Genomic DNA, 21,537 nt, shown 5'->3' with positions numbered 1-21,537 from the left:
AATCTATACATATAATACTCCACGAAACTCTTGCATACTGGGTATCGCTATCAAACAAGGATGGAACCAACGTATGCAAACATCAAAATCCTCTCCCCTCTTACTCCCCTCCTCCCCCATCCCTCTCACAAGCCTCCGTAAACACCCTCAGCAATTCAGGAAACTCACACACATTCATTGACTCAAACACATCCAACGAATACAACTTGAGCGCCCCCATGCGCGGACTCTTGACCCCAAACGCAAGCTTAGCCAACATCCTCGCATCATCTCGAATCGCCACTGCATCCAGCACCCGCTTCACCTTGACGGGGTCAGGCGGCTGCGCCGGCTCATCAGGAAGCACAACCTGCACATGCGTCTCGCACCACGTACAATGACCGCATTCCTTCATGCCGTGCTCCGCATCGCCAAAGTACCCTGCCATGTTATTTGCGAAACAGCGTTTTGCCGTTATTAGATCGATTAGCGCGCGTGTGCGGCCGAGATTCTGGGTCTCGGTTTCTTGCATGCTTTTGTCTAGCTTTTGTACGATGTCGTTTATTTCTGTGGGAGATTGGGGTAAGGGGCGCTCGAGGCGGTATGTATTTTGTACCCCTTCTTTTTTGAGTTCGATTGCGCCGCGTTCGTTCCATTCGTCGATTTTACGGACGAGATCGGCACGGTCGATGCCGCTTGAAGCTGCTAGGTCGTCTAGGGCTACGTGCGTCCATTTGCTGGCTTTGGTGGCAGCTTTGCGGATTGCGGATGCGGCGGGGGAGGTGTCGTTGAGGAGGGTGGCTGCATCTTTGGTTATGTACATGTATTTTGTGTAGAGGGAGCCGGCAGCGCGGAAGAGGTTAAATTGGAGTTCTAGTTGGGCGTAGAGGATACCGAGGACAATGGGTTTGATGTCTGCTTCTTGGCTTTGCGTATATAGGGAGAGGGTGAAGGTGTCTCCCGCTTTGAGGTATGCGCGGTCTGGCGAGCAGATATCTTGCATTAGAAGTTTTAGCGAGCGCAGGGAGGGTCGGTCGCCATATGTGAAGATGTTGCGTAAGTAAAAGTCTTTTGTGGATAGGTAGAACATGCAGACACTCGGCTTTCCATCTCGACCTGCCCTTCCGATTTGTTGACTGTAAGACTCAATACTATCGGGTATGTCAAAGTGCACAATGTTGCGGATATCAGACTTGTCGATGCCCATGCCAAAGGCTATGGTGGCGACTACAATCATGTCGGTGCTAGAGAGAAACTCATCCTGTGTCTTTGACCGTACTGCAGCGGGCATACCCGCATGGTATGCTTTGGTGTTGAAACCTTGTGCTTGTAATTCTGCAGCCAGTGTTTCGGCGCCTTTCTGAATCGTCACGTATACAATAGTCGTACCTGGGTGCTTTCTGAGATGGGCGACAAGCTTGGCTACGTAATCGGCATCTTTGGTGTTTGCTTCAGCTAGTAAACGGAGATTGGGGCGATACATTGTCGTTCTGAATAGGCCTTCTTCGGGAATGTCAAAGGCATTTCGAATGTCCTTGGCAACTTTTGGGGTTGCGGTTGCTGTCAAACATATGACTCTTTCTACTTGAGCTTCCTTTGCAAATCGAGCTATCTTGAGGTAATCTGGGCGGAAAGAATGACCCCACTCTGAAATACAATGGGCTTCGTCGACTGCAAGCAGTCGAATGCCTCCAGGTATGTTTTTGAGTGAAGCAATGAACCCCTCGCTGTTAAGCCGTTCCGGAGCACAGTAGATGAGGTCCAGACGTCCATTTCGGAGATCATCTTGTGCAGCCAGAAATTGATCGCGTGAAATGGAAGAGTTCAATACCGCGGCTTTTATGCCACGACGCAGAAGAGCGTCAACTTGATCTTTCATCAAAGCAATCAGCGGAGAGATGACTAGAGTGACACCGCTGTGCCCGGCAGTGCGTTGTTTGAGCTGCTCATCTTGATACCTAAAAGCAACTGCAGGTACCTTGAGACATTAACTAAGCGTCTCAAAACCAGACGTTCGAACTCACTTGATAGCAGAGGCTTTTTCCGCCTCCAGTGGGAAATACGACTACTGCGCTACCTCCATCGAGGATTCGTGTGATAGCCTTCTCCTGTTCAAGGCGAAAGCTGTTTAGACCAAAGCGCTCCTTGAGAATCCTGTTTGCGAGTGCAGTACTGGGAGAAGGGGTTGTATCAGTTTTCAGATCAGATCTGGATCGCTTGGGCGATGGCACTCTATCAGAGTTGTCGTCATTGAGCTTCCGTTTTGCACCAGGGGGGTCGAGAGCCGCAGTGGCAGCGAGGTATTCATCGTCCCCAGACAACCAGCCAAATTCGTCATCACTCATACCAGAAGACACGTGTGACGAAAGCTTAGCAGTTTTAGAACGTAGCCACTACCAGGGATCGTGGCTGAGGTGGTGAAGAACACGACTCGGTGGTGTTCGGGCAGTCTCGCGCTAGATCGGAAACGCGACGGCACGTGATTGGAGATGCCCAATGGGTTGGTCCACGGCGAAGTCTTCCAGAAGTCTACCCAGTCGACTCTCCGAATGGAGCAAAAATTACGACCATTGGGCTGATGTACATGGACTGTCAGGTTTACCTGTTGAATACACAACGCAATACAGGGAATTGCTTCCGGCGGGTCTCAGTGATGTTGAAACAGGCATTACATCACACCCAGAAATGCTTCTTCTGCCCGCACTAATTCCGCCAACTTTCCCCTCCTGTCAACCGAGCTACACAGACTATTGTCAGCACATGTGCAACGATTAAGTTCATCTCGTGCAGCGTAAAAAATACGGTGCCACATGAACAAGACTCCACTATAAAAGGGGCAGGGATCGATCGTGACGGGAGGCAGGGCTGTGGTAGATGAGCCGCCTTGGAGACAACCTTGGTTCTTGCAAGCCTCGCCGTGGGGTGGGCACTCTACAATGGCGGTCGAGATGCAACTAGCGTGCGTGTCAGATTTGTACCATCGGCTCGAGGCCCAATGGCGCCACGCGTCTACTTTTCCGTCAAGTTTTCTACATCTCAGGCAGCCAGTCGATCTACGATCGGTCGACTTCTGCAGCCAGCATCTCCCATGCCTCCTCGCCTGGAGCTGTTCGCCGGTGTAGCTTTGCCAACAACACCGCTTGGGTAATCAGTCTAGAGCGGGCCAATCTGCTTTTGCCACCACATAGAAATCCTCCCTTCTGTCCCTGTGCATTCATCGCGTGTTCGGAATTTATGTACATGTTTGTGGCGACAAGTCCAGCTCAAAGACTCGGCTCTCGACTGCCCTAGCGGAGGAACGATATTGAACGGCATCCTCGCCACGACATTCCGCGGAGCGCTCAGGCATTCCTCCATCTCTGCACCTACACCCTACCCATATCCTCAGCCAGCCTGTTTACATGTTTGGATAGCTCACACTCGTGGCCATTTGCAGAAACCCTTCTATACGCATGTCCGGTTGAGCATTGCCGAAATCGGATCGGGATGCCATCAGCCGATCCTTCCCACTCTCGCCTCTTGGATCTGGAAGAGCTCGAGTCGGAAAAGACCCCGCTGTTTGTCATCAAGATTGGTGAGATTACACCGGAATACGATATTGCTTTTTGCAACCAACCATTCCGGGCACTTGATCTGCGCGGTCCTATCCTAGCTCAAGGCAGGGAAGCGCTCCTCTTCCGATCGTGGACACTGGCTTTGGGCGATTTTAAACCAGAATACTACTTCTTCAGCAGAAGATGGGTTGTAGAGTACGCGGGCCGGTCTGGCAGCTGGAAGATAATAAGAGCAATCAGCTCCGAAACCCCGGAAAAAGATCAACAATCATTAGACGAAAAGGCAAATAGAAATGGCCATTCTAGTAATGATCGAGGCCTGATTTCCTCACGCTCAAGGACGGATCTCGACAAACAAGTCAAACCTGAGAAACCAAAGTCACTCAAGAGCCTGCCCACTACCAACCTTAATGCCAGATGGGAAAGCATTCAGACGATGATGGAGATGAGCGATGTGGGGGTATTCGAATACAACTCTTCAGGAAAACTGATGCATGCAAATGAGGCTTGGTATAGGCTCAGGTATGTGCAACGGCGGCATCAGCTTTCGAGAAATCACGTGACTGACATCCTCCAGCTCTCACCCTGGGATACTTGAGCATTCAGAGTTCTCTTTTATGGACCTCGTTTACCCTGAAGATCAGGCATTAGTCATGTCCATGTGGAATAGACTGGCTCTTGGCAGATCCGTCACTTTCGAGATGCGTTGGAAACCGCGCCCTGGATCAACGGATACTGCCCAGTGGGTGCTGTCAGCTTGTGTGCCTGTTCTCGACGATGAAGGAAACCTGATAAGTATTGCTGGCAATACAATCGACATCAACGCCCAGAAAAAGTCACAGGCAGCAGCACAGGCACAGGTCGAGGCTCTCAAGCAAGCACGAATGGCAGAGATGAAATTCGCCCGTTTTGCCCAGGTATCTCCGGTAGCAATATACATTTACGTTCCTGAGAGTGGTATGTTATATTTGTTGAGGATTTGACTCTTACTAATCTTGCAATAGGCATGAACTTTGTAAATGATCAATTCTTCGAATTGACTGGCCATGCTCATGCACCGGTGAACCAATTCGAGTGGTTCGATCTCATCTCAGATGAAGATGTATCCAGAGTCAAGAACGACTGGGAAAACATGTTCAAAGGTGGAAAGTCTAATGGAGTGCAGTTTCGGTTAAAAAAGACTTGGGTCAACCAGGATGGAATGCGCTCGAACATCTGGGTGCAAAGCTCAAGCTATCCAGAGCTCGACGAGAGTGGCAAAGTTATTAGTAAGTAAAAGTCACATAAATCTCCGGATTCTCTCGCTAACAGTGGTAGGCATAATGGGAACATTGTTTGATATCTCGCAATTCAAATGGGCCGAAGATGTTCAACGTCGCCGGATAGAGGAAGCATGGGAGGCGAAACGACAACAAGAAAAGTATAGCGATGTCTATGAAATTAACTTGGGAACTCACTAACTGTGGCAGTTTTATCGACATGACCTCTCACGAATTGCGTAATCCCCTTTCCGCCGTCATACAGTGTGCCGATTCAGTCATTGCTTCATTGCAGCAGTTGCTATCTCGAGAACTTAAAGCGCCTGGCCAGAGTTTGAGTCCTGCAAAAGTTTCAGCAGAGATTCGAAGCTGTATCGAGTCATTGCTGATCATTGTGTCATGTTCAATGCACCAGAAGCGCGTGATTGACGACGTTCTTACACTGTCAAAGCTCGACTCTGATCTGATATTGATTACGCCGATGCGTGTACAGCCCGCCATAGTAGTCTCGGATGCTGTAAAGATGTTCGAGGTCGAATGTAGCCAGTCAGATATCAAACTTACCTTCCATGTGGACGAGACGTTCAAAGGTATAGAGTGGGCGATGTTAGACCCTTCGCGTCTATTACAAGTTCTCATCAACCTGCTGTTAGTTTGATTAAACAATTCTTTACAACATCTGCTAACAGACATAGCACTAACGCCATCAAATTCACCAAGGACCGCATTCGGAAGACAATTGCTGTTACGATCGGCGCGTCATGGACCAGGCCACCTAAATGCTGGCAGGAAATCACATTTAGCGATGATGAACGCGATAACATCAATATCACGGACAAGCCGGAATGGGGGCATGGCCGCAAAGCATTCCTGTGGCTCAAAGTGCAAGATTCTGGGTGCGGCATGACCATGGAGGAGCAGAAGAAACTATTCGCCCGCTTCTCACAAACGACGCCTCGAACACACGTCAAGTATGGCGGATCGGGCCTTGGACTTTTCATTTCCAAATCGCTCACCAAACTACAAGGTGGAGCAATTGGTGTGAGCTCCGCAAAAGGGGAAGGATCAACATTTGCATTCTACATCAGCATCCGACTGGCATATCCGCCAACTGACCAAATCGTTGGACGAGCATCACAAGCCCGACCCATTCTCGACCGCACAATAACCGGCGAAGAAGCCATGCGCATGATCAAACTCAACGTCCTCATCGTAGAAGACAACCTCGTCAACCAAAAAGTCCTGCGAAAACAACTCGAGAAATTCAAATGGAACGTCAGCGTCGCCGGAAACGGCCAGGAAGCTCTCGAATGGCTCAAACACAGCATATACTGGCAACCCGACTCCGACAGCAGCCCCACCCAAGCAGACTCCCCCAAACACGACCTCGACATCATCCTCATGGACATCGAGATGCCAATCATGGACGGCCTCACCTGTGCCCGCCTAATCCGCGACTACGAGCATCAAGGCCTCCTCGCCTCCCCTTCCCCAGCTTTCTCGCAACTCCGCCGCCTCTCCGCCATTTCCGTCTCCCCCATCCAATCCTCAAACCACAACGACCCTTTTTCCGCGTCCCTAGCAAAACACCGTTACTCCACCTCATCCCTTGACAGCAATAATAACCCTGCCCACCGCCAGTTTCTGCGCCTCCCTATACTGGCGGTTAGTGCGAATGCGCGCATGGAGCAGGTCGAGCAGGCGCTCGCGTCCGGCATGGATGATGCCATTTCAAAGCCCTTTCGCATTCCTGAGTTGTGGCCCAAGATTAGGGGGTTAGTGAAGAGGGTGGCGGATGCTGATGCGGACGTGGACTTGTGATTTGGGGGTGTTGGTTTTCTTTTCCTGAGTTCAATGTTACAGAGGGGTGTTTTTTACATTGGTGTTTTGGGTCTATGGAAGCATTTCGGTATGCATTGGTATGGGCGTTTTAAGACAGGGTGCAGCAATGAAGTTGAATGGTTTTTCTTCTTCTTCTTTGCTGCGGGATTGGGTCTGGATGCATGGGATTTCTAGAAGGGGGAGCATTTTGGTCATGAGGAGTGAGTTGAATATATCTTTTGGCTACTTTGCAGGGAGCATTGCGAAATTTTGCAAAATTGAAGAGTTCAAAGGGTGTGATGATGATGTTTGATTGAATTCATGTATTTTAACAATGTCAGAACGGTACAGACATGAGGAGAAGAAGTATCTCCAACTTGCAAAGACACTTGAACGTTACATACTACAACAGCACCACCAAGCTCATTTTCACGATACCTCTCAGAAAACACACTTGAGCTTGAAAAACATTCCTAATCTCCCGATCACCAAGTCCCTCCCACAACTCAAACCAGCTTCACAGCCTCAAAATCATCCTCAGTCAAATCCGCAACCGCCTCCCCGTGCATAACGCCATGCAAGTACGCCTGTCCAAGAATCTTGAAATCGCCATTGCAAAGCGGTCTTAGCACAAAAGGCGTATCAGCGCCCATAGGAAGCCAGATTTGATCGCCTCCCTCAGTGATTCTCGGGCCGAGTCCTAGTCGTCCGTCGCGAGTGAGAAAGCAGCGGGTGCTTTCAGCAAGGTACGCGGCGGTGTATCGCTTTTCATCACCCTTTTTATGGTCCTGAGAGAGTGGGAGAGTCGAGGAGTCGTTCTCTGTTGTTCCAGGGTTTCTGGTATCTTCGGACTTGGCGTGGCGGTATGCGCAGAAATCGTAGTAGTGTTGTGTTGCGTTATCTTCATTGATGACCTCGCGTATGCCTTCTTCTTTGCATGTCAGACCTCCTGTCAATGTGGCAGAAAGGCTTCTCATGTCGCAGTACTTTTGGGTTGCGAAATCGTTCTTGAGCACGTCCAGTGTCTCGATTATGCTTTCCAGAGGATTGTAGTAGTCATCGTTTGCGGCGGGAGGTTTTGAAGGTTCTGTTTCGCTGTCTGGTGACTTCTTTGTATACTGCTCATATGGAATCAACATTGAGCAGTACACTGGCCCCATGCAACGGGCTTTGATGTTAAGAGCCCTGGGCTGAGACTTAGTGCCACGTGAAATTCCAAACGAAGTAGACGGCAAGTGAGTAGCAGCAGTGTAGAAGTTTACAGCTCTCGTAAATGGTGAAGCCTCACAAATATTCCACCTAGGTACCCAGGATGGTTTATTTTTTTCGATTGATTTTTCGTTGTGCTGAATGTACCGCAAAAGTTTCATCCCTAGTCCGTGTTGTTCGATCATTGTACATGCCAATCGGAAGTATACGTCCATCTTGGTCGTGCCTTTGTTGTAGTCGGGCTTAATAACGGTTGGCCTGTTATTGTAAAAGTTCCGCGGGTACCACATATAAGGCTCTGAATCCAGTAGCTGTTGTTTGAAAGCGGAGGGATGACCTAAGAAGGCATATACGGAGTCCCTTGAATCAGTACAATTCAAGCCCCTTGCCGACGCGAGAACGTCGCAAAGATCTTCCGCAAGATGGGGATCGCTGCCAAACTCCAATCGGTGGTTACCACGTGTGCTCTCTTGGTATTTAAGAGCCAAATTGAGTGTTTGCAAATTGAGTCTGTAATGAGTTTGGTTTAACGGGGCGTGAAACAGGAGGAATTCACAAAAGCGATCGAGGTCCTGGAAATCGATTGAGGCGTCTCCACAGTAGAACGTCGCGTCTCTTGCCAAACCAAGCTCTTGAACTACCCACACTCGTGTGAACCAATCTCGAGTGAACAATCGTCGAACTGACTCCCATGAGACAGTTTCTTTGCTCCCCTGAATATCTTCGATATCTTCTGGCATCGCAGTTGGATGACCAAGTCTATTATTTGCCGCCGCTTCTTTAAAATTACTGCATCTGCGTATGAATTCAAACGCCTTCGCAGCACTGACTTGCTTCGCGCTATTGTCTTCTTCACCAAGCCATACGAGTACTCTAGTAGCTTTCCAGTAAATTACGCCCATAAGAGAAACTTGCTGCGACTTATCTGTATCGGATTTCTGGTTGATACATATACCATCCACCCACATAGCTCGGGGTCTGTCTTCAAATCGAAAATGGCGTAGTATGCTTTCCAGATTGGCCCTGATCTCGAGTGACTGACCATCGCAGTCAATTGTCTTAGTTTCCTCCGATTTTCCCCAGCAATACGAAAGGGCTTCATACATCCCAAGTTCTGATTTCGAGTTGACGGTAAATCTGTCTTCAAAATCGGCCAAGGCAACAGGTCTTAGGGAACAGCGGATCGCAGCTTCTCGGGGTCCTGGCAGCAAGACGAGGAGACGTATACGGCCTTCGGGTAAAGTCTTGTATTCATAGTCAGGCTTCATCGATCTCTGTGAGCAACCGTGTGCGGCTGTCGTATTCCGAGCTTCCAGGCCAAAAAGCTTTCGAAATCGAGTTTTCATAATTAAATCAGTGAATACAAGATGAAGAAAGTAAGGATAACAGATAAGAGCGTCTGGACAACAGCGACCAAATCAAGAACAATCATGATTATATCTTGCCACGGTAGCGCTGTGACTCTTGTATGAAGGGAGACAAGACTACTCCGCATGAAAAAGTGCTTTGAATAGACGGATCCTGCCATGCTAGGCGGCAACAGAGGCATGGGTATTCGTTAGCCTGTAGACGCGCTTCTGGAACCTGCGCGGCTACAGAAAGACGGATACCATTCATGACTGGGATAAAGAGCCAATGGCCCCACAGTTGTTGTCGCTTAGGATTATTAGTAGCATGTGTCGTGAGGAAGCGCCGAGTTGATCCATATGACAACCAGGAGGTCCGGTGTGTGGCGGCAGTGGCTGAAGACGTGCGTAGCCTCGGACCCTGACACTAGCGTGCCACCTTCGGAACTGTCCCAAGCATTCCGACTTAGCAATCGTCAGCGCAGTTGCCTGAGCTTGCGACCTTCTCGACGCTTCCTGCGTCTTCTTACTACATTTCCAACCATCTCGCTCAGCGACGGCGTTTTTGTAATCTCTTCCCACGTTAGCATACTTAACTCTGATATTGGCGCTACCATCATGTCATCTTCGAACAATTCAAACACCAAGATGAAGGGCGAAGTAGAAGCTATCGGGGCGCATTGCCAAATGGAGTATTGCAATGTCCTCGACTTTCTGCCATTTCCCTGTGAAAGTTGTAAAGGGTAAGGCATACAGTTGTCACCACTTGAAGTTATCGAATTACACTGACACATTACCTAGGACATTCTGTCTCGACCATCGTACCGAGAGCGCACATAAATGCCCAAAGCAGGGCCAGTGGGCACGGAGCAAAGTTGAGAGCAGCTCGGAAGAGCCGGCGCCAAAGCCCACACTACTCACGCACGAACAACAGTGTGCAAGTGTCTCCTGCAAAACGCTCATCGATACCGCTCGTACCCAAGGTGTACAGTGCACCCGCTGCAATCGCCGCTACTGTCTCAAGCACCGTTTCGAAGAAGACCACGACTGCAAGAATTTGACACCACTCGGCGCACGCCCACAAAACTCGGTTCAAGTACGCACGCAAACCGCGCTCTCAAAGCTCAAAGCTTGGGCGGAGAACAAGAAGAAGGAAGACGAGAAGCGGAGAGCCGCGCCCAAGAAATCCGGATTCCTGGGTCTAGGCAAGGCATCGGCGGCATCATCAGCCCAAGCCGAACTTAACGCGCTGAAGCGCACAGCAAAAGGCGAGGCCAGTATTCCTCAGGAGAAACGGATATATCTGCATGTCGAAGCCTCGGCCGATACGACGAAAGCGAAGTACCCAACTGGCAAATTCTTCTACAACAAGGAGTGGACAGTTGGTCGCGTGCTCGACATAGCCGCCAAAGCGCTGCAAGTCCAGAATGTAAACAACCGGGGTGGCGGCGAGGAAGAAAAGCTGCGCGTCTTTCACGTCGAGGGCGGGAGGTTACTCAAGTTTAACGAGAAGCTCGGGGAAGTGTGCCAGAGCGGGAACATGATTGTCCTACTGCGTGGCGTAGGGTCGGGCGAGGCACCAGATCTGATTGATTTATAACGAGTCAGAGTGGAAAGAGGGGGAAACTTGTTATAATGTAATATGGCGTTTGGCGATTGGGATTTCGCACTGGAGATACCCGGGGTTACTTCTCTCACGATGTTATGGTTGAGTAGAGCGAATTGTACAAGTTAGACGTGGATTGAGTGAACAGAAAGGGAGAAAAGAAAGGGCTGGTTTGATTGCTTTGGCCCTGACATCATTTCTCTTTGTTTGCAACCCGCCATTATCACATCACGTGCACCAAGGGCAATATCTGGATCGCAACTTCCTCTGGAACCCATCACCAAGTGCCAAACAGCCAGGACCTTTGATTCGGATTAATCTTTGATATTTCTATTATGATTCATGTTTTACTACGACTATGTACAATATCTACTATAGCTGAGGCATCGAGCACTTCGATCGCCAGTAGGCCATATATGCTATCCTCCTCTATATGTATGCTCCGTCATCCGCTCCTGGCCCTATTACCCTATGTACACCAGGGCTCTGCCATGTCTGAACCAATATTTCTCCTTTGAATCGAATGCTCTACAAGATATTACGCCTCCAGACATCTCCCAGTCGTGAGGGTATTTACAGGCTCTTCCGCGTGGCTTGGGTATTATTCGCGGCGCTGGTATCGTATGTCGACGGTGGAATGGGTCTTGCCCAAGCGCCGCATTGACGGTCGTCCGTGATGTGTTTGGTGTTTGGTGTACAGTGGGTACTGTGTTTTGCTCGTTTTACATGTTTCGCACATTCTCCTTCGCATGCGCTTCAATCGTCCGTGGACGCGAAATTGCGGCATTTGAGGCCGTGGATCTTGGTGCCCCAGCCAATGCTGCCAAGGTTGTTTACGCCGTCGGGAACAGTGAGGTACGAATCCATGTCCATGTCGCCTTTGCAGTCGTAATTGCTGTTCTCTTATCAGCCAATGCTAGCTCACCAGCCACCGTCAGCCTCGTCGCAAACTCACTCGTAAAATCTACAGTTCCAGAAGTCGTCGCGTTGCAATACGCTCGCGACATCATGGCCGCCGACCAATATGCTCTGCACACGCCCATCGATGCTGACCTGGTGTTAGTAGGGGACCGGCACGAGGGAGCATGGGTCTCGCATGGGTACGTACAGGTTGTTATCGAGTGAGAGACACTGGTTGTTGTACGCGTCGACGCTTACTTCGCTAAGGAACGAAGGCGCAGCAAACAGCTGGACCTTGATCTTGCCCGAGGTGATTGTGTCGCTGGCGGCGACGGAGGCCGCCCATACCAGCAGCAGAGTTGGCAGGGGACCAAGGCGGGTGGCGGGCAGCATCATCATCACAACAGCGGCATCCAGAACCGCGATAGCAGAGGGCGACGTTGGGTGTTCACAGGGGTTTGTGGCGGTGCACGGTAGGACGATGTGCGATGTGCGATGTGCAGGAACGGCGTGAGGGGAGGCGTCAGGCTGCGATGTTGGCGTGCGTGCGTGGGTCAGCAGGAGAGAACTGCAGTCGGCCATGACGGCGCTTGTTGTGTTGGCTGCATCGGGGATGCGTTGCCACGAGCCCCGATTGGCCGTCTGCACACTGCACCGCCCCGCTCTAGCGTCCCGGATTGGGGGCCGATCTGAGGCTGACAACCATCAAGTGGTAACCATGTTCATCCACCATCTGTTGGGGAGAGTTGGAACATACATATATTAGGACCATCAACAGCCCTTTCTTGTTTCATATGGGGTGAGATGTGAAGAAAAAAGAAACAGGGAAATTGGTGGCGGCCATCTAGCATCGGCCAGCCTGGATATACGAGGACTATGTCTAACAAGCCAACAAAACCCTCTAAACTAGATATCACTGTGGCTTCAATAAGTAAGAGACTCTTACAGCAAGTGATTCTACTTCAGCCTCAAAGAGATTTTTTTACTCCTAGTCCTTGAATACGTGTTGGTTTTGCACTTCGATGGAGTAGACTAAGGAACCTTATATATTGCATCGTACCATCTAATCAAACATGCATATTCATGAACACAAAACAAGATACTTTTCATGATTCAGAATTCATTGACTAAGGAATATACAGTTCTGTTTCCCTCTTAGCAACCTTCTGTCCCTTGGTGTAACCCTCTCTCCAAAATGAGGACTTCAGATTATCACCACGCTAGCCCTTCTAACTTACACCGTCCTTGTTAGCTGTTAATCCATTGGTTTCCGTCCCAACTGTCTTTTATCAGTAGAACGTGGTACACGATGAGTTGGTTAGCACCAAGCTCGAGTATAGCAGGTAATGGGGTCTTGTGTGTACTTCTTACCAATCCTGGTAGCACCTTTTACTGCTGCCTCTAGAGCTACCAGTCTGTCCTCGTCTTCTGTACATCTGACACTTTGTTTGCCTAGCATGAACAGTTTGGTATGAGAGTTAAATAAACATAGATCAGAACGAATCCAGTTCCTTATTTTGATTGTGGAACAACATTCTTACATGATTTGCCCACTTTCATTCCAACTACAAACAAACTCCACCACCCTCCCACCTTGCTTTCCTTTCTCGTCCCCAACCCCCTGAAACACAAACACGTGGGGGGAAAAACCGGTAGATCCAAATGCGTAGAAATAAGATGTATACAGGAACTGGATTCAGCACCAAGACTACCACGCAGTCACAACACTGAGAGACTGTATAGTTGTCACCGTCAAGGCATCCCTCTTACGGCGTACATAAAGAATCACCGTTACCTACCCACCTCCACATCAGGTAATATCAGTACCCGCACATCCGCTACTGCATCAACTCATTCCCTGAAAGCCCCTGCATATGTCAAACCATGCCGAATACACAAGCGTATCTCATACTCGCCCAACCTCTAGTACCAACCCTCCCCCCACCTTCCACCACACAACCATCCTCACAAAACCCACCCAGCAGTACCCAGCAGCACCCATGTATCTTCCCGACCACACTCTCCTTCACAGCAGAAGGCCACCCCCTCCCCCCCTCCACCCCGCAGCGCCAGCACACCGACCATGGCGCAATTTCCCATGGCAGCGGCCCTAAACCTAAAATTAAGGTTGCGCATGGCAAAACGCTAGTTTTTGTATCTTGCTAAAAGGGCTAACGAGATGGGGAGGGGAAAGACGGATGAGCCGCGCACGTGGAATTGGCCTCGTATTCTCGGGAGTGGGGTGGGCCTGCATGGGATGGTGGTGCTAGGGTCCCAAGGGGTCCAGGGTGGAATGGTATACTATCAGATATGTATGTATGTATGTATGCCATGTGATTGGGAAAAATCAAACAACCATGGACTTGTATCGTTGCGATTTGGTATGCAACGTTGGTGAGATCTCCAAGACCAGGAAAATATGAATAACCTGAGGGCTTTTTTTCGCCCTCTGAAAGGTATCATTAGCAATTGAAAAGAATAATAATATACAAAGGGTAAGTAATCCAATGGTGTTCCCTCCTTCGTCCACGTCACCATGCCACATACATATATACAGCCCATATATTCCCAGCGACTTTCATACCAACCCGTAAATGCGTACGCGTTTTTTTTAAATTACAACATATCCCTCGTAACTGTCCACTTCGTCGTAACCATCACATTATCTTTTCCGTCTTGTGTTCGAACCTCATCGACCGTTCCAGGGGGTGTAAGACTTCGCTTTCGGTCCTGAAAAGTAAGTTCCACTTCGTCGTCCGAGGGGCCACCCCGCACATGCGATGAGTACGTGTCGTCGCCGCCAGATACGTGAATCCTGTTGGATGGACCGGAAATATAGCCGGTGTTGCTGCGACTCGTCGTGGTGGGGGTACTGGAACGGATGATGAGTGTTTTAAAAAAGGGGAGTGAGACGACGATAACGGCTGTGCACATTTCGGCGGTACACCAGAGATCTAGTAGCACTTGTTAGCAACTAAATCTTTGATGAATTTGCTGGGGTTTTTCTTCAGTGGCAAACTCACTTCCATCGGCATCGCTAACGTCGTAGTTCATGTTGTAGACAGTGAAGCGAGCCAGACTAATTGCCATTGTGATAGCACCGAGCGAGAAAACGCCAACTAGACCGATCCTCTGTCGTTTTCGAAGTTTTAGACAGTTTATGATGAAGAAAGGAAGAATGAACACTGCATTTAATTGCTCGTTAGCTCAACAAGTCAGCAATGAGTATCCGGAAGCACACATACGTAGCAGGTCAGTGGCAAAGTTGAGGACCCAGTTAACAACCAAGTTGGCGTATGCGTTCCATGTCGAATTGAGCTGGTTTTCAATGGACCTGTCATTGTTGTTAAAAATATGCATTTTGGTGCATCGCGGGGTTCATATCATACCAGTTGTCAGAGATTTTGGGTGCAATCAGGGTATCCGTCAATATGCTCGCGAGAAACGCACAAGCCACAATACCAGAAGTAACGTAGGTTGCGATTCGCAGGCGTCGAAAGCCCGATGGAATTAACCACCAGTAGAAAGCCACAAGGGACGCTTTGGGAAAGTAGAGCCCTGTGTCGAAAAAGTACACGGACGCGAAGACGGTCTAATCGCACTCCAGTCAGTTTTTTTCCCTTCCGATTACTTGATATTTTGCACGTACCTTGAGGTAATCAACTGAATCGCTTCGTGTCTCTTCGTCCAGTGGATGATCGATGAGAATGTATAGCGCTTTAGTCGAGCAACTGAACCATCCAAGGGCGCATAACCATCCCCCCCACACGAGCCAGTCGACCAGTGTCAACCCTCGTTCCTCGAGGCGAACGCGGATCCAACATCGCATACAAGTGACACCAAATGCTAGGCCAAGCAAGAGTGCCTGGATCGCCTGTAGTGGGTTAGTAGGTCGCTTTTTTGTAAGCAGACATGAGAGCTTACAATGGATGTCACGATCTCCATTAAGATACGAGTAAACACACGTCGGTATACTTAGTGGAGATACATGGGGTTCGGCTGGATATAGAAGGAAAAGAGGGGAAGCAAGAATAAGCGTCTGTCGCATGTTTGACGTTTCCACGGCTGCATATAGTAGTTGAAGCGATAATGAAAAGCTAACCACAGGCGAAAGGTATTCCACTGCCGCGAGTCACAGGTCCGAGGAATGTTACTCGGGCCGTCCATGTCTCGCATCGGGGGCATGTTCCACGGCGTCCCAGATCGCCATTAGCGTTGACCCTTGCGGCCAAGATACTTGATGGTTGCTCAAGGCTAAGGAAATTTGCCGTCTCATAGAAACAATGACAAGGCATTGTTGCAAATCCCGTTCGGTGGCCTCAGTTTACACTGACGTTAGTGACGCACGCTGTTGCGGGTGAGAAGACGACCAGGCGATGATTCGTCATTAGGAAAAGCGATGAAACACTATTGGGATAGGGTTTGATTTTCGTAACTGGTCCAAATCACATCAGATTGTATGTTTAATGCATGCCCAGGCGGCAAATCAGTGACTTTCGGACCCTTTGAGCGGCAGTCGGGTAGTGTAAAATGCAAAACAACCAGTATCCAAATGGCTTGAAGGAGGGCAACTCTAGAAACGACCGGCTGCTGATATCAACCTTTGGGTACCAAACTTTAAACTTTGAGCTAGCTTCAATGGCCGATAGCGCAATCATGGGTGATGGCGAGTCGTCATAAAAGGAGGTAAAAAAACCTAGACTCGACCGATAGTCCCACGTGCGAAAGGGAGCGTATTTAGCGGGCTTCGGAGGTGTTGTTGTTCGCAGTGCATTCATTGGTACTGATGGGGACGGAATCTGTTCGAGAAGGGCTGACATTGACTGCTTGACTCGCTGCGTAAGAGTGTTGGGAGTTGGCGGGCCCGCGGGGTTGGCCGGCGATCAAATCCAGGCGACCCACTATTCGTCATGCTAGATCCCAAACATCAGGTCAGTTTTCGCTCCCGCCGATCAACTTCTCGGCCTGTGCCTTAGTGTGTACACGCAACGGCATGAGATTAGCAAAATTCCCAGTGAACAACAAGGTTGTGCCCTGTATCGCCCTTTCTTTCCTCGTGTCTTGTTACCCCCTACTCTACATGCTCTTCCCTGAACTAGGCACTGCAAAACGTATCATTCTACCAAGCTTTCACTAAGCAGCCACCCGCTGGCAACATGAACCGACAGCCAGACACCGTGGATACTTTGTGCTTGCCATCGTGCGACAGATATTGCATGAGCAGAATGCTGCCAAGGTCAATTGACTTTTATCGCCGAAAGGCGTCCGCTCAACTCCAGAGTAAACGTGAATGTGGGAACATCTGCATATGGTAATGCCCGCGATACAACGATCGAACCGTCTGTCCAGCGGTACGCAATCGCTTGATATTTCTGTTTCCGATTTAGTTTGGAATACAGTGACATGAGGTCCGGCCGGTCGGCGTCCCAGCTATGGAACCCTGCGCCCGCTGTCCCGCTACTATACATAATGTGTAGTGCTAGGACAAAACAGTAGCCAAGGACTTCGGACTTGCCATGCCCAGGTGCGGAATATGAATCGGGAGCCGTAGCCATTCGAGCTGAAAGACTCCGTTATTGCGTCAGGACCGGCATGGTGGCTTTTGGAATCATAAAACCGAGGTTACCGTAGTGGATTGGTGTCGGTAGTCTCGCACGTGGGAAATTGACGGCGCAATCGTTTTGTGGAGCCTCGTCGTTCGGGTTTCCGCACGGCTAATTTCGATCTTCCGATGCTCGGGCTTGTTCGCAAAAATTGGTATCTTCATAGCTTTTGATCGTTGATCACAGGCACCACCGGCTGGTCACTGGTGTTATTTGCCTCCCTGTCGGCCGCAAGCTTTCTTCCCCATTTGCCCTTGAACTTGCCTCCTTGCTGTTTGATCCTTTCTTTCTTTGTGCTTGCAACCCACTCTCCACGGAACCGTTGCCTCGGTCTTGCTTGCTGCTCTTCGGTCTTGCGCTTCACACTTGCATCCCTCCCATTGACATGCCCTTGAACGACCGGATGGGCAGTGACCCAACGATCAAGTTGTGGTCTAAGCTTCGGCCCCCAGACGTGTTCGCCAGCTTCCAGATCCGCATATGTTAGCGCGCTTGTCAAACTCGATGGCTCAGGTGGGTTCGATGTGGTGAAATCTGCTTGTTGTGTTCGAAGCAAAGATGCCATGTGTGAACACGTATTACACGCCCTGCCGAGATCATGTGCAAAGCTGCGAACGTAAAAGCCCGAGCATACCGTCAGTCGAATTTTTGCGGCGGGTGCTGAAGCGGGCTCGACCTTGCTGGGCCATGCAAAGTCATGCTGTCCCGGCTCGTACCATTCCAGCAGCGTACACTCATCAACATGCATTTCTCGGCTCTCCAGATCTCGTGGCAAGTCCTTCCCCTGACGCGCGTACTCGCAGGCTTTGATACCATTGATCTTCAATGCCGAGTACAGAGGGGGCAGTTGTTGTATCGTTCCTCTGAAAGTCCCAAGCTTTCCATCAACCAACTCTTTTGTCACGTGTAAGTAGTCCGCTTCCTGAGTTATGGAGCCAGTACAGTCGTAAGTATCCGTGCTTGCGCCGAAAAGCACAACTGTCTCATAAGTCTTGTTGCAAGACAGATAATTAGAGAGGTGTTTGGTGCCACGGCCGATGCCCACAATAAGAACTCCAGCAGCCAAGGGATCCAGAGTCCCGCCGTGTCCGAGGCGAAACACCTGATCAGACGATTTGCTGGTACGCTTGGGTTGCGTCCTGAGCAGTGGCGCAAATGTGGCTGATGGCGCAAAAGTTTCTTGCAATTTGAGGAGAACATCTGCAGAGGAGACGTTTGCTGGCTTGGCAACAGCTGCTCAATCATCAGCAGGGAGAAGCAATAAGGAGCAAGCAGACGCACCGAAGATACCCTCGAGGACTTTCTCACCCTCGCTGTCCATGACGAAAGACAAGTTGCGGTTAGTGGGAGTTTGAGCTCCAAAGCGATGAAAGAAGGAACTGTTTCCAGCGCCCGGCGCACTGGGCTACTAGCGCGAATCCTTCACCCCGCTACCCCCACTTCCCTCACGCCCTACGCCTTGCAAGAAGATAATATGCACGCCTCATGGAGAATACACGTGAGATTATGCAGTCGACCTATTGCTTTATATCGCTGAACCTTCCTGCCGACAAGTGCCGTTCCAGCGTTAATCCTCTCACTGCCTTATCGTGCCAGTCTCGGTCTGATCTCTTCTTTGCCGGCACTCCCCTGCCCCCCCTCTCTCCCACCATGGACCAGCAGCGACCGGATGATTGGCAATTTCCGTTTTGGGGTGAAGAAGAAGAAGTAGATGCATCTTACTTTGAGAAATTCCTGGCTACAGACGTAACACACGATGAGACCCTTACCACATCCATGCCGCCCCACACATTCGGCATCAACACCCGGACGAGTAACACGAACTACCAGGACCCTTATGCAGGGAGCAAACTCGGATCTTCAAGCAATACCTGTTCGGTAAGCTACCCAATGGAGGTCACTCCTAACCAAGCAGTCGAAGGTTACCGACAAATACCTATACCACGACAGCACACGCTTCCTCGTCGTCGCAGCAAGTACATGATCCGGACATCAATAGGAACATCTAGTCCCATTGCCATACCAATCAGCCCTCAATATGAAAACGAACAAGAGCAATCTTTGACGATGCAGCGATGGCGCAATTCGCCACCTGAAGATGAGGCGGCATCTTTCACCGCTATATGCGACGCTCTCGATGGCCGGCCCATAGATATAGCACCGAGGATCAGTCGTTCTTCAAGTCACAATCCTTTCCGAAAGTATCGAGGCCCATCATCAACCACCAGTCTTGACAGTGTAGCGAGTGAATCTTCGTTGCGATCGGCCAATTCAAGCCATTCTGCTACGTCGCAAACTAGGCGTCGCAGCCAAGTTAGTAGAACGCGTACAAAGGGCAAAACCAAGATCAAGAATACAGACGACCCAAACCGTATTTTCAAATGTACCTTTTGTTGCGATACATTCAAAACCAAGTATGATTGGACACGGCATGAGAAGTCACTACATCTAAACATGGAGGAGTGGGTGTGTACGCCGCATGGGGCTTCTGTCGTGCTGCCTCTGACTGGCAGAGTTCATTGTGCATACTGCAGTGCGCTTGACCCAACCCCTACCCATCTGCAGCAGCATAACCACGTAGCCTGTGATGACGGCCAATCTACGCCTCGTATATTTCGCCGAAAGGACCACCTCGTTCAGCATCTCCGCCTCGTTCATGGACTAGATACGCTTCCTCTTATTGACGATTGGAAGCTCGAGTCGAGTCCCATAAAGTCTCGCTGCGGCATTTGCGACGCCGCCCTGAGAAGCTGGGATGAAAGGGCAGACCACTTGGCAGCGCACTTCCGCGAAGGAAAGAAAATGGATGATTGGACAGGCGAACATGGCTTTGAGCCTGCTGTGTCTGCTCGCGTCCTTAATGCATTCCCGCCTTATCTTATTGCAGATCAAGCAAAAACAGTGGTCCCTTTCTCCGCGACTAATCCAGGCTCAATTGACCATACCAAGCAGTTTATCTCGCACCTCCAATCAGAGGAAGCAGCGTCCGCACTTACCACGGATGATGCACCATTTCAGGACCAACAAGACTTGAGCGATTCTCTGGCTGCGCTTCGAACAATGCCATCTCTACACAACAACTATGATTTTGCTACAGTTCTTACCCGCCATCTCAGCCGTTTTGCGAGACAACAGATGCTTTTGGGTATCATTCCTACGGACGAGATGTTTCAACGAGAGTCACGAAGACTCTTTTATCAGGATGGAGATGATGGATGGAACCAGACTTTAGCTGACCACCCAGGTTGGCTACAAGATTTCCGTCAGCAAGGCGGATTTATGTAAGGAGCCAAGTAAGCTACGCATAGAGCAGTGCTGGTGCTAGGACTCAAATAGTAAGAGCCATCAGTAGTTATGCGCGAGTCCACGCGTCCTCGGTGGAATAGGAATGTTAATCCCTAAATCGCCGAAAATGATACGCTACACTTGAGTGGGGAAGGAAGTTACGCGAACAGTACACTTTGTACCCAGAAATGCCGAGATCCACCAATACGTTCACCGGTTGCTCTTGGCCCTATCATTGCCTCATGTAGGAATGGAAAGCTGATGCTCGTAGCTTGCAGCGTGGACCTCGACTGCTTTCAATGACTTCAGCAACAAAATGCGTATCTGTTGGTCCATCCAATGTACACGTTTTTCATCAAGCTTGAATTCGAAGTTGTACAATGTATGGGTCAAAACGGGCGTTGTCTCATAGCTTGCTAAGACGTGAAGGATGATCGGACCAAAGCTTAAAGAGGCCCCGAGCAACTGGATCAAGGGTCAAAGATCGCTGGGGTACATGGCGGGCTACGAAATACTAGCTCAAAGGCAAGCGCACAGACCAACTATAAATGAACTGCAAGCCTTTGTGTCATCGTCCTCGAACTCAATACGAACACCTTCCTGTGGCTGTTTCTTCGCACGGACGAGTCTGACCGCTCAAAATTTCATCCAAGCATCGTCCAAGACGCCAGGTTGTTCAATGAAAAATGAACAACACAGCAGCTTAGGCAACGTATCCGCCACAGAAGTTGTCACAAATCTCTTGCCTCCGCCTTACTTTGTATCAAGGACACGAGAGGGACAAACACGACGCTTCTGAGAGCACGGTGACTGTCATCTCAGTATCCACTACGATGCATAAGTAGTACAACGGCTTTACCGACTACCTGGCCCCACGAGAGAAGTGCGCTTTCCCCTTCGATCACTAGTGATTGGGCTCAAGAGGTCTCAATCACTACTCTTTTCGTCCAATCTTTCCCCTACCCTGTCTTCAGC

General features: G+C 49.9%; 9 protein-coding genes across 9 annotated transcripts; 3 read left to right on the top strand and 6 right to left on the bottom strand.

Annotated features, from left to right (window-relative positions):
• Window positions 1–100: 100 nt before the first annotated feature.
• COCCADRAFT_34421 (uncharacterized protein) lies at window positions 101–2,324 on the bottom strand (the record flags this gene model as incomplete). The annotated part of the gene is made up of 2 exons (XM_007711345.1): window positions 101–1,957; window positions 2,004–2,324. 2 exons carry the CDS (start codon window positions 2,322–2,324, stop codon window positions 101–103), a joined length of 2,178 nt encoding a protein of 725 aa, XP_007709535.1.
• A 1,141-nt stretch (window positions 2,325–3,465) lies between these two features.
• On the top strand, window positions 3,466–6,613 carry COCCADRAFT_34420 (uncharacterized protein; the record flags this gene model as incomplete). The annotated part of the gene is made up of 6 exons (XM_007711344.1): window positions 3,466–4,055; window positions 4,111–4,490; window positions 4,538–4,801; window positions 4,851–4,953; window positions 5,003–5,440; window positions 5,488–6,613. The coding sequence occupies 6 exons, from the start codon at window positions 3,466–3,468 to the stop codon at window positions 6,611–6,613; spliced, it is 2,901 nt and encodes a 966-aa protein (XP_007709534.1).
• Window positions 6,614–7,119: 506 nt separating this feature from the next.
• COCCADRAFT_88942 (uncharacterized protein) lies at window positions 7,120–7,752 on the bottom strand (the record flags this gene model as incomplete). The annotated part of the gene is made up of 1 exon (XM_007711371.1): window positions 7,120–7,752. One exon carries the CDS (start codon window positions 7,750–7,752, stop codon window positions 7,120–7,122), a length of 633 nt encoding a protein of 210 aa, XP_007709561.1.
• Window positions 7,753–8,403: 651 nt separating this feature from the next.
• On the bottom strand, window positions 8,404–9,168 carry COCCADRAFT_88898 (uncharacterized protein; the record flags this gene model as incomplete). Its single annotated transcript, XM_007711370.1, has 1 exon — window positions 8,404–9,168. A coding segment is annotated over one exon (765 nt), but the record flags the coding sequence as incomplete, so codon positions are not given.
• A 618-nt stretch (window positions 9,169–9,786) lies between these two features.
• Window positions 9,787–10,768, top strand: COCCADRAFT_34418 (uncharacterized protein; the record flags this gene model as incomplete). The annotated part of the gene is made up of 2 exons (XM_007711343.1): window positions 9,787–9,911; window positions 9,970–10,768. The coding sequence occupies 2 exons, from the start codon at window positions 9,787–9,789 to the stop codon at window positions 10,766–10,768; spliced, it is 924 nt and encodes a 307-aa protein (XP_007709533.1).
• Window positions 10,769–11,530: 762 nt separating this feature from the next.
• Window positions 11,531–12,070, bottom strand: COCCADRAFT_88950 (uncharacterized protein; the record flags this gene model as incomplete). Its single annotated transcript, XM_007711369.1, has 3 exons — window positions 11,531–11,669; window positions 11,730–11,822; window positions 11,883–12,070. 3 exons carry the CDS (start codon window positions 12,068–12,070, stop codon window positions 11,531–11,533), a joined length of 420 nt encoding a protein of 139 aa, XP_007709559.1.
• A 2,220-nt stretch (window positions 12,071–14,290) lies between these two features.
• On the bottom strand, window positions 14,291–15,619 carry COCCADRAFT_88973 (uncharacterized protein; the record flags this gene model as incomplete). The annotated part of the gene is made up of 6 exons (XM_007711368.1): window positions 14,291–14,628; window positions 14,698–14,859; window positions 14,920–15,008; window positions 15,064–15,266; window positions 15,324–15,548; window positions 15,599–15,619. 6 exons carry the CDS (start codon window positions 15,617–15,619, stop codon window positions 14,291–14,293), a joined length of 1,038 nt encoding a protein of 345 aa, XP_007709558.1.
• A 1,818-nt stretch (window positions 15,620–17,437) lies between these two features.
• Window positions 17,438–18,598, bottom strand: COCCADRAFT_88979 (uncharacterized protein; the record flags this gene model as incomplete). The annotated part of the gene is made up of 2 exons (XM_007711367.1): window positions 17,438–18,510; window positions 18,559–18,598. 2 exons carry the CDS (start codon window positions 18,596–18,598, stop codon window positions 17,438–17,440), a joined length of 1,113 nt encoding a protein of 370 aa, XP_007709557.1.
• Window positions 18,599–19,257: 659 nt separating this feature from the next.
• Window positions 19,258–20,562, top strand: COCCADRAFT_34415 (uncharacterized protein; the record flags this gene model as incomplete). The annotated part of the gene is made up of 1 exon (XM_007711342.1): window positions 19,258–20,562. The coding sequence occupies one exon, from the start codon at window positions 19,258–19,260 to the stop codon at window positions 20,560–20,562; it is 1,305 nt and encodes a 434-aa protein (XP_007709532.1).
• Window positions 20,563–21,537: the final 975 nt, after the last annotated feature.

This window comes from Bipolaris zeicola (genome assembly GCF_000523435.1).
Source record: "Bipolaris zeicola 26-R-13 unplaced genomic scaffold scaffold_28, whole genome shotgun sequence".
NCBI lineage: Eukaryota > Fungi > Ascomycota > Dothideomycetes > Pleosporales > Pleosporaceae > Bipolaris > Bipolaris zeicola.
Note: the sequence above shows the minus strand (reverse complement) of the source record. Positions and strands in the feature narration are given on the sequence as shown.